We start from the raw sequence: 11,533 nt of genomic DNA on the forward strand, positions 1-11,533 counted from the left end.
AGAGATATATGGGGATAAAATAATCCTAAGGCGGGGGTAGGATGGAATCAGATAAGATTTTTCTTATCCATCACTCAAGTCATCCCTCGCCGTCATCCCCTATTTGCCTCTTTGCCACGCCTAGTAGCCTCTCCGGCGGCGGCAGGGGACAGCTTCTCCGGTGGAGGCCCCAGTGATGGCCCCGATCTAGTTCGTCTTCCCTTTCTTCAGCCCCATCAACTCCACCGTTGAATCCCTTTTTGTTAGTTTCACAATATATATTTCTTTTTTATGTAAAGAAACGTCTTAATTGGTTCTTGAATCGAGAGACTTCGTTCAGCATATTCAATGATGGTACAACCAACACTCCATACATCAATAGCAAAAGCAATCTCAGGACTTTTTCTTCTTCTTTGCCATAAATCCCCGGGTCCTTGACCCATTTTTCACCCATATTTTGCATAAATAGGTTATATATGCAATATGGGTTATTAACTTTCAGAGGACCTAGTAAAAATGGATCCAAAAATTTAAAGTTAAATTCGATGGGTCAAAAATAGGTTACATATAAAAATCACGTAAAATCCATTTTGGACCATCAAAAAGTTAGGTCAGGCTTGCGAAGGAAAATTCTGCGAGAAAGTTGGAGGGAAAGTCGAGAGTGAAGTGAGAGAGCAACTCTTACTGAGGGGAAATTTGTTTTTTTTATCTAATGTTAAATTTTTATTCAGGTAACATATACATGTTAAGAGCTTAAAATAGGTTAAAAATGTTAGTGTGTTTTGGTAATATGGATCAAAATGGATCGAGTCAGGTATGTGTCGGTTGTGAATCAATTAGGATATATATCATCAAATGTTGGTCAAAATGGGTTAGACGAGTCAATATAGATCGAACCATATTCGACCCGAGCCAAACTCGACCCAACCCGCTAATTTGACACCTCTATCTGAAGCCATCCAAGAAGGACTACCCTTGAGAGAGAGAGAGAGAGAGAATGGAAACCTGTCCTGTGAGCTGTATACAAGCTTGAGTTAGCATACAAGCAACTGACAATGTTGATGCAGTAAACTTCCATGATGCTGCCCATGGAATGCAAAGGTGGTGCCCGTCCATCCACGACAGCACATATTTCTACTTTGCTTATGTTTTTCAATTTGCTGAATCCTACCACCTGAGTTGCCCACCTTTCCTGAAACTTTTAGCTAAAAACCAAGTTTTCTACATGTCAAATAAACTTCCCCATCGTCCAAAAATAAATAAATAAATAAACAAACTTCCTCAAAACTTGTAATTTCCTACTTATGCTTTCTATGGGTAATATATTTTCTCATTGCGAAATGAATTGAGCAATACGCTGTTTTTATATCAATCTTATTTTGCTACTCTATCTTAGATTCGCAGCAATTCCTGGCGGCCGTCCCCTCGAGCTTCTACCCAACTGCCTTAGTGAGTGACATGAGATTCACCGCATCGGCTCCAGTGAAAAGCCTCTGGATGGTACAAGTCAATAATTATTATACTGATATCCATTTTCTATCAAACAATGGACAAGATATGATATAAATATATCATCCGACTTTAAATCAGTAGTTCACCAAACGAGACATATGATATGATTAAATCTCTGGATTTCTTAACTTATCATATCCAGTCCTATCTTGACTATAAATACAGACGACCAAACGCAGCCTAAGGGTTTCTAAACACGCGTTTTCACTTGCTGCAAGTTGTTGAAATATCAAATAATAATCAAGCCTTTATTTCGACCCCCCAAAAAAAAAAAAAATCAAACCTTTATCTAACAAGCTTAACTTTTAAAATAGTCGATAGGGAGTGTCCCATAATTTCGTGTATGTACGTCCACCCTCATCAGTTCCCGGCCTTCTAGTTCGATGCACGCAAAATGCATGGGGTAACCGGCGCTTGGAACTCGTGTGACTCCGGCAATTGACAATTCTCATAGTGAACGCGCGACTTGATTTTATATTAGTTAAACTCCTACCCCAATAATCTCTCTTCTTTGCATCTTTTATGGAGTTTAAATGCTTTTTACATGTTTTATGTCAAACAAAAACAAAATGGTTTCGTATTCTCGTTTCAAGCAACCTGCGATTTAAACAAAAAAATTGCTTTCATGAGCCTAAAACAAATTTTGTTTCTTCAACGCAAGGCGATGTTTCCATTAGAGAAAGGCTTCGTGGCAGAAATATTGCAATTAGTATGCTACACCAATTAACTTAAACACGGGAAAAAAAATAATTTTAATGTAGGCTTCGTTTGTTTCACGAAGAATGAATAATTTGAAAAATATTTTTCTAAAAGCGATCGTTCATATCGCTTGAAATAATTAGTCACTAAAAAATATTTTCATTCTCAATAATAATTCATGTTTGAATATTTTCGTGAAGGTCATTTATTTTTGTAAGCGATACACATGATCACTTTTGGGAAAATATTTTTTAAATTATTATTATTTTAAATAAAAAGAGTCGTACGTTGGATAATTTTAGTTTTCAGATGCTAATGGTTGGTAAAGCGATGGCAGACAAAAAATTATGTAGTTTGCGCTCTTTCAAGATCGGCCCATAATCCAAAAAAAAAGGGTCTCCGATTTGACTTATTTTCCTTTTAAGACTATTTTTTTGGACTTTAGGATGCCTTTGTTTGAATAAAAGTATTTTTTCAAAATTGATTTTTCGAATTTTCACCCATTTGATTTATCGAAAATGACTTAATTAACGAAAAAGAGTTTTCAACCAACGGTAAATTCATGCACAAAATTAGAGAAGTGAATTTATAAACCTAAAAAGGTGAAAACACTTTCCGAAATTACTTATTTTTAATTTCTTTAATATTTAATGTTTAATTTTCTTTTTCTTCTTCCTTCGCCAATCACCAAGCCTCGGCGACGGCCGGTGACCGGCCACAACGAGTCGAGCCTCGCCGGATCCCAATGAGGCTCGACCTCTCCGGCCGCATGGCGAGCCCGAGGCCAACGAGGCTTGAGCTTGCCAAATCTCGGCAAGGCTCGAGCTCGGCAGATTTCGGCAAGGCTTGACCTTGTGTGGCCGGTTGCCGACTGTTGTCGAGCCCTGGAGATCGGTGGAAAAAGAAGAAAAAGAAAAAAAACAAAGAAAAATATTATATAATAAAATGTAAAATAGTAATAATTATTTAATAATTTCAATTTTTTTGCCTCAAATAAAATCATGAGATTGAAATCATTTTTCAAATGAGATCCAAACAACATAATACTTTTTCGATCATATATACCAAAAAAAAAAAAAAAGCCTGCTCCTGGGAAATCATTTTCCTTTTTCACGGAGTTTTCCTCCAAATAAATGCACGCATAGTTCTTTATTCCACCCCCTGTTTTAACATCCTAAATTCCTAGTTCCGTCAATGATCATCATATGTTGATTGTTGCGATGGTGCGTTTTCGCGAGTTCCCATAGCGGTTGCACCGTCCGACCCTCACTTGGTGGCAGCGGCGGCGGTGGCGGTTGCCTCATCCCTTACTTGCTCTCGTTAGCATTCGGGTGTGGATCGTTGGCCCTGGCCGGCGGAGGAGGTGGCAGCGTCGCCTCCCTAGCACCATCCCGCCCCTTACGATTCCAACGAATGAAACGGAAAAGGAAATACCATTAAAAGAAAAAGTCAAGGATCTTCATCCGCATTAGTGACCGACGAAGCTGACGGGTGCAAGCAATTCGACGCAACTTTGAAGACTTTAATGATCGAAATGGAAGATTGAGGGCTCACAAAATGCATGGGGAAACCGGTACCTGGAACTTGTCTGACTCCGGCAATTGACAACTCTCAAGGTGATGTTTCCATGAAAGAAAGGCTTGGCGGTAGAAATACCGCAATTAGTATGCTACAAAAATTACCTTAAACACGGGAAAAATAAATAAGTTCAATGTGGGCTTCATTTGTTTCACGGAGAATGGATAATTTGAAAAATATTTTCCTAAAAACGATCGTTCGTATCACTTGAAATAATTAGCCGATGAAAAATATTTTCATTCTCGATAATAATTTATGTTTAAATACTTTCGTGAAAGGTCATTCATTTTTGTAAGGGATACAAACGATCAATTTTTTTAAAAAAAATATTTTTTAAATTATTTTATTTTTCGTGAAACAAAGAGAGTTGTGCTTTAGATGATTTTATTTTTTCATATGCTAATGGTTGGTAAAGCGATGGCAGAGAAAAATTATGTATTCCATGCTCTTTTGAAGATCAACCCATAATCCAAGAAAGCGGGCTTCAATTTGACTTATTTTCCTTTTAAGATTTTTCATTAAACCTTAGAGTGCGTTTGTTTGAGTGAAAGTGCTTTCTCGGAATTGATTTTTTGGATTTTCACCCTGGTTGGTTCACCGCATTCACAAAATTGAAAAAATGAATTCATAAACCTAAAAAGGTAAAAACACTTTCCGAAATTACTTACTCATATGTAATTTTTTTAATATTTAATGTTTTAATTTTTCTCTTTCTTTTTTATTTTTCTTCTTCCTCTGCCGATCATTGGGCCTCGCCCGGCCACAACGAGGTCGAGCCTCGCCAAATCCCGATGAGGCTCGAGCTCGCCGGCCACATGGTGAGCCCAAGGCCGGTGAGGCTCGAGCTCGCTAGATCCTAGCGAGGGTCGACCTCATGTGATCGGTCACCGACTATCGCCGAGGCTCGCAGATTGGAGGAGGAAGAAGAAAAATAAAAAAAAAAAAAAAATATAATATAATCTAAAAATAGAAATAGATAAAAATTTGAATGTTTTTCGCCTAAGATAAAGTCATGAGATTGAAATTATTTTCTAAATGAGATCCAAACACCATCAAATTTTTTTAGTCACATATATCAAATAAAGGAAAGCGAATCTTGTTTCTAGGAAATCATTTTATTTTATCATAGAGCTTTCATCTAAACAAATGCACTCTTGATTCGTTATTTCACCCCATGTTCTACATTCCAAATTCCATCAATGATCTTCGCTCGATGCTCATCCAAAGCTCGACAGTGGCCGAGGAAGATGGGAAGCACTCGTTCTACTTTTAAGACTGCAGTTTCTTGCAATTATTGTGCTTTGGAAATTATTAGACTTGAGAAATAACAGAGGAGCGTGGTTCATGGTTCTCCAATTGCGCAATTATGATACACTTTATCGACGGATAATGTTCTTTTAATGCATGATGTGGTATACAGTAAATTAGATAAAAGAGGGTCAAAGAGTAAAAATGAAGAGTGCGCGCAGCATTTTGAAGATCGCCAAGAGAAAGCCCAAATTTGAGGCTGTTAACATATTCACTCGGATTATTTGGGCATATTAACTACTTCACACTACATCAATTTTCTAATGTGAGACTTCTCTAACACAATTCACATATGTATCCTAACGGATACAATGATATACTTTCAAATTTTCGCGGTGGCTGCACGAGGGTCGGTCGACCCTCGCTTGGTGGTGGCGACGATTGTCTCATCCCTTACTTGCTCTCGTTAGTGGCCTGGTGCGGATCGCTAGCCCTGGTCTGCGGAGGGAGTGGTAGTGTTGCCTCTCTACCCCATCTTTGCCCCTTATGATTCTAACAAATGAACGGAAATGGAAAATTTCAATAAAATAAAAAGCCAAGATCTTCGTCCACAATAGTAATTGAAAAGACCGACAGAGTTTCTAGACTTTAACAGCCGAGATGATCATCGCGCAACACTCAAGACTTTAATGATTGCATCATCCAAATGAAAGATTGAGAACCCGACGCCGACGGGAACTCGCTCACTGCAATTCTTGTTCATCAAAATGAATTGCAACTTTCAAGACTTTAACAATCGAAATGAAAGATTGAGGACTCAAGTGCACGAACAATCGGGTTCGAGGACTCGTACCGCAATTAGTCCATTTTGCCTTTACGAGATAGCAATTTCGCATAAGATGATGAGTTTGGACCGACAAAAGAAAGTTCTACGGTGCTCCGATATATATATATATATATATATATATAAAATTTTCGTATAGTCTTATTTTATTCGTGGGATGTAATGTAGATTGTAGAGTAGAGTGTCTGGTCTGGTTGTCGTGACTTGGCTCGCATGGTGACTCGCAAACGATAAAACAGGAGGCGAAAAGCCGAAGAAGACGACAACGATTTCTGTTTATGCATTTTTTTCCCTTCCACCTGACTTCACCCGCACTTGTCCTTGTCCACCTTCTCCTTCGCCTTCCTCCTCCTTCCTCTTTCCCCTTTTTCCTGCTGGCGACCCTCTCAGACCCCACTGCAGCAGCAACTGGTTCCGCCCCCAACTTTTGCGCGACGATCTGCCTGCGGCCCTCGCGGTCGCGTACGGCGCGCATACGAGCTCTCGTGCCTTTGTTGTTTCGTGATCCTCGGCTGGTTTGCTCTCGTTTGGCATGGGAAACGGAGACGAAGACGAAGACGAGCGGGCCGCGAGAGATAATGTCGACGCTCCCAGGGTGGGAGTCCACTGTCCAGCTCCGGAGGTACTCGCTTTTTGTCTTGCTTCTTTTTCTTTTTAATTTTCTCCATGTTGTCTCTCTGCTTCAATTCGTTTTGAGCGACTTGAGCTTTTTGGCTTTTTGGGTTATTGCGGGCTTTCTCTCGGGTGATTCTTAATTGCCGCGCTGCTTTCGGGTTGGAATCGTGTGACTCTTGTTCTCAGAGCGATTGATCTCACCCCTGGTTTGGGTCTGATTTGTCTCTGGGTTGTCGCATGCTCTGTATTGTACGGCTAGCGTCAGGGCTGCATTCATGCTTTAGTGGGAGTGCGTCCTCTCTTTGGGGGAGAAAACATCCATGGAAAAACACGCAAATGGATCACTTGAACAGAGGACGAGCAGTATGATTCTTCGACTCAAACCCCACTTCCTGATGTGGGAAAGAACTTATCTTCGCTTGTTTTGTAGGTCAGAAGTGCTCCAGAAATAATTGAAGAAATCCCAGATGCTGATCATCAAGAACGGCAGAGCCTCGTCCTAGAGATACCCGCAAGAACCTCCGAGATTGGTAGAGAGGATACTGCGATAATAGATATTCCACCAACGCCTAACCTTACTCCCAGAAGGGTCAACTTTTCGCCCATGCCCAGTCCCAGTTTTGCCAAAGTGGATGGAACTTCCTCCCCTTCCCCATCAAACCGCAGGACAACTATGAAAACCCTCCTTCCCAAACTGAGTTTTAAGTTTCGAAATAATACTTTCGACATCGAGAAGGCGGCAATGGTAGCATTGGGTGCTGCTTCTCCAGCAGGAAGAAGGGAGAGACCTCTCATTCCAAGGACGTTCTCTTTTACGAGGCTCTTCACTCCCCGAATGAAAACAGCATCATCCTTACCTGTCACTCCAATTGCTCATTCCAATCCAGAGTCCATGCATGGACGGAACACAACTGAACAGCTAAGTTCTGTGGTGAGGATAACCTTTCTCTGTTTGTTTGTGCACTGGAGAACTTATCGATCACCTAAGCTGACCATTTTTTAGGTGGCATGTACCAGACACCAATGCAATTTCACGTTTTATCCTGTCAAATCTCACTGTTCTATCACTAATCGAGTTGTGACAACAACCATGAAGTCCTTTCCTCTCAAATTGACTAAATTGATCTGATGTGCTCTTTCCAGTCCATTTATTGTTTATCATGTCTAGTACACCAAAAATCACTGCAATTTTCTTAGTGACGCCATTCTAGATTCTCTCTCTCAAAGACATCACGTCATGCTAACTCCTACAAATTTGTGCTGGTAATCATTGCAGATGCCTGGGATTCAGGCCATGGTTCCTTGTTTTTAGCTTTTGTTGGCACCAGAATCCGTAGTTTCTCCATGAGTGTAATCATCGCCACAAAGACTTTTAAAGATGTGAAACAAGCATGGAATAACTGAGCTGCTTTTCTCTGAATTAGAATCAGCTTAAGCTTTTTATCTCGTGGTCTCTAGTTTGGCCACTGTGAGGTTGGTTTGTTCCTGTTCACCAGTTCACAGCATTGTTCTGCACAGAGCTGAGATACCGGCACATTGAGTGGAAGATGACCCACATAGAGTGAAATTCTCTGACCATTATGGCATACTGTTTTCTTGCAGTTTATAGTTTATACAGGTAGATCATTAGTTACAAAGTTAGTAGTCGACTCCTCCTTTTAATCAATATATCTCTCTGCTTGTTGTACTTGTAGATTGATAGCACAGTATTATTCGAATGTAGTATAATGCTATTTGATATCCTTAATGTATTTGCTTATCTCTGGTTTTTCCTGTTCTGGTGTCTTTCTTCTCAGAAAGCTGAGGTCAAACCATCTATTCACCGGTCACATTCAGTCCCTGTGATTAACAAAGACGGGAGCATAAGGCCTATGGATTCTTTAGGCAACATGTTTCGCATAGTTCCCACAACTCCCCGGGTCGCTACAGATGCCAGTGTATCAGATGCAGCTCCTGCAAGTGAGACTGGTAAATACATCATTCGAATGAACTATCTGCAGTTGTCTGCACCAACTCTCATGCCGCATGTGGTCACAATAGTATAATTTGAAACCTGGGATTTGAAGTTCCTTGCTGACTTGCATTGAGAGACCCAGGTTTTCATTCTTCATATGATGAGACCAGTGGTAAAAGTTAGACTTTTCATCTGAATGCAGATTTAACCTGGGTTGTGTTCCTAAAGTAGCGAAGTGTGTGTCCTAATACAGATTTTCCGTCTGTCCCAAAAATTGATTACTGAACCCAGGCAGACTTCTTGTACGTTGTCTCATGTTGATTTCAGGTACCCTTGAGATCTCTAATTCATTTGAACTGTACTTTTAATTGTTGAACCTTCACTTGTGCGAAAAGTTCCTTATACGATGACTCCGGCTAAGTTGTGGGGTTTCCAGCATGTCTCTTTGCACCTAGAACTTTTAGTCGTAGCTTAGCCTACCCTTAAACAGTCAGTTTAGAAAATGTGTTTTGGTCTGTTATGTTAGGTCAATTTCACCCATAAATATTGTTCATTCTTGTGATATATGATATTTGACCTACAATTCATCTTAGTCCTATGGTGCAGATGAAAACCGTGATGATGGGGAAGATATTCCTGAAGAAGAAGCAGTCTGTCGAATCTGCTTTATCGAACTTGGAGAAGGCTCTGACACACTTAAGATGGAATGTAGTTGCAAAGGTGAATTGGCACTAGCTCATCAAGAATGTGCCATAAAATGGTTTAGCATCAAAGGTAATAAAATATGCGATGTGTGCAAGCAAGAAGTCCAGAACCTACCTGTCACTCTTTTGCGAATTCAAAATCTTCAAGCCCGTAACTTTCAAGGAGTTGGAACTCCTGAGGTTGTTCGGTACAGGTAATTAGTACGTCCATTTAAGTACTGCTTCTGTAAATAGTACTAATTACCTTCATCAAATCACTATCTTCTGTTGTAATATGCGACATGAACAAACACATTTACAAGTGCATGTCCTCTTAGTTATTGTCCTGTAAAACAAGTAGAAGGAATGTGAATTATTGAAGATCTTTTTGGGCAATGTACTGCCATAAAAGCCATACCAAATTTCAAGTTGATTAGTGCCTATTTGACTGATGCATGCACTTGAGTTTTATAACAGGTTCCCATCTTCATTCATGCACAATATGGTCAATAATGAACAGTACGAAAATAGCAAGCTTCTATTCTATTTCTATTTTCATGACCGAATAATGGAATGGCTGCAAACTCATGACAGGTTGTGGCAGGATGTCCCGGTTCTTGTCATTGTTAGCATGCTTGCTTATTTTTGCTTTCTTGAGCAGCTTCTGGTAAGTGTGTAACGTTCTCATGTGGTTTGTCTAAGCCTCAAGGTCAAGATTGCATAATTATTGTCTTCACAGGTAGGCAAAATGGGTTCTGGCGCAATTGCCATTTCTCTCCCGTTTTCCTGTATTTTGGGTCTTCTTGCAGCCATGACATCCTCCACCATGGGTAAGTCTATTTTTACTGTTCACAATGGCAATGTCGTCTCCTTTCCAAGATTTAGTGATTGCATCCTAACACTGATGGATTTGACATTTGTTTCAGTGCAAAGAAGATTTGTCTGGATTTATGCAACCATTCAGTTTGGACTGGTGGTTCTATCAGCACATCTATTTTATTCCCTGGTGAGAACTTAAGTCATAGATGTTATTTTGGAAGTTTGACAATGCTGCTTAGAGAGTAGATCTGATGTAGTTTTCTCAAGAAAATTACGAACCTTGATCGGCCTTGTAGTTAGATGACACCCATCTTTCTGTGAAGATGAATCACCATTGGCTTTAAGTTCCAAGCCATGCTTTGATTGCAGAGAGCTTGTTACTTACATAGTATTTTGGGAAATTAAAATTTTCTTTTATTTACAGCTTCACATGCAACCTGTTCTATCAGTTCTCCTGGCTACCTTCGCCGGATTTGGGATAACAATGTGTGGGACTTCTGTTCTAGTTGAGTTTTCAAAATGGAGGGTCTGGTGGCTGGCCCGATCAGCACAAAGACATAACACCCTGGAGAACTCGCAGCTTGATCAAACGCCAGTGGCCGTGGAGCAGAACCATATGCAGCCACAGCATCAAGAAACTGAACCAGGGAACTCAGAAACTTCCCGTGGTCACTGACTTGACACAGTATAAAAGTGCACGATGCTGAAACAAGCTGCATCAACTGTATATAAACCATCTTCTTCTTCTTCTTCTTGGCCAATTCCAGTCTTCTGTTAGCTGTCGATACATTCGGTGCCCGGTTTTGTTGCTGTTACGTTGCATTTTCCTCCTCTTCTTCGTTTTGGCTAGTTCCAGTCTTTGTTAGCTGTGGATACATTCGATGCCAATGGCATATGTTCGAAGCATAAAAATATGTCATCTTTGCTTTTTATCAACCTGTATGTTTGGATTATTAGTAGTTAATTAGCAAAATGCTGCGTGACCAGATGAACGCGGTAAAACAACCTCATCGTCCAAGGAGGTGATGCTTCGTGAAAGTTCTAAGAAGTTGTGTCGACCGAAGTTTATTGTTGCATCAAATATATCGTTTTGGCTATAGTTATCCTTGAATCTCCTGTATCACAAAATAAACTACTATGGGCGACTTCTTTTCTTGGCCAAAACTACTGTGACAGACTTAAAAGCTAATCATATTAATCCTGTTTGTATTAAGGGAAAAAAAAAATCTGTAAGGCTACTCCGGAATACCCTCCGGATGACAGCCCACCGATTTCAAGTTTGCCTCTTAAAAATCCAATGAATTGTAAATTTGTGCTAAAGCCCTCAAGACATCATCTATTGCTCCACATCTCCAGGTAACTCCAAGTCCTAGCAATTACCAGGTCGAACAACTAAAGCTTTGAGTGCATGTAAAGGTTGATAATAACAGAGAGAAGTGATGCGTGATCTTATGAAATGAAAGAGAAAGAGAGAACTTACTTCAAAGGGCCAAGATGAAGAGATTTAATGTAAAATTGTATGTATAATGTATAGTTATCAATAAGTACAGACAGTAAATTCTTAGTATATATTAATTCTCTTGAAAGTTGAGACAACATTAG

General features: G+C 39.9%; 1 protein-coding gene across 2 annotated transcripts; it reads left to right on the plus strand.

The window, feature by feature from the left end:
* Nucleotides 1-6,153: 6,153 nt before the first annotated feature.
* Nucleotides 6,154-10,867, plus strand: LOC115749684. 2 transcript variants are annotated; one of them, XM_048282215.1, is made up of 8 exons: nt 6,154-6,482; nt 6,906-7,406; nt 8,272-8,443; nt 9,036-9,327; nt 9,707-9,779; nt 9,852-9,942; nt 10,039-10,118; nt 10,381-10,546. In XM_048282215.1, exons 1-8 carry the CDS (start codon nt 6,393-6,395, stop codon nt 10,411-10,413), a joined length of 1,332 nt encoding a protein of 443 aa, XP_048138172.1. In that variant the 5' UTR covers nt 6,154-6,392; the 3' UTR covers nt 10,414-10,546. The 2 variants fall into 2 exon arrangements, with proteins under 2 accessions (XP_048138172.1, XP_030542472.1); XM_030686612.2 differs by having other exon boundaries at nt 6,157-6,482; nt 10,356-10,867.
* The last annotated feature ends 666 nt before the right edge of the window (nt 10,868-11,533 follow it).

The sequence above is a fragment of the Rhodamnia argentea genome, chromosome 7, assembly GCF_020921035.1.
Source record: "Rhodamnia argentea isolate NSW1041297 chromosome 7, ASM2092103v1, whole genome shotgun sequence".
In the NCBI taxonomy this organism is placed as follows: Eukaryota; Viridiplantae; Streptophyta; class Magnoliopsida; order Myrtales; family Myrtaceae; genus Rhodamnia; species Rhodamnia argentea.

Excerpts from the sequence above, each read along its gene's own strand:
- LOC115749684 (XM_030686612.2), top strand. The coding sequence starts at position 6,393 with ATGGGAAACGGAGACGAAGACGAAGACGAGCGGGCCGCGAGAGATAAT. Across the intron at positions 7,407-8,271 it reads CTGAACAGCTAAGTTCTGTG|AAAGCTGAGGTCAAACCATC; the intron begins GTGAGGATAACC and ends CTTTCTTCTCAG. Across the intron at positions 9,780-9,851 it reads GCTTTCTTGAGCAGCTTCTG|GTAGGCAAAATGGGTTCTGG; the intron begins GTAAGTGTGTAA and ends TTGTCTTCACAG.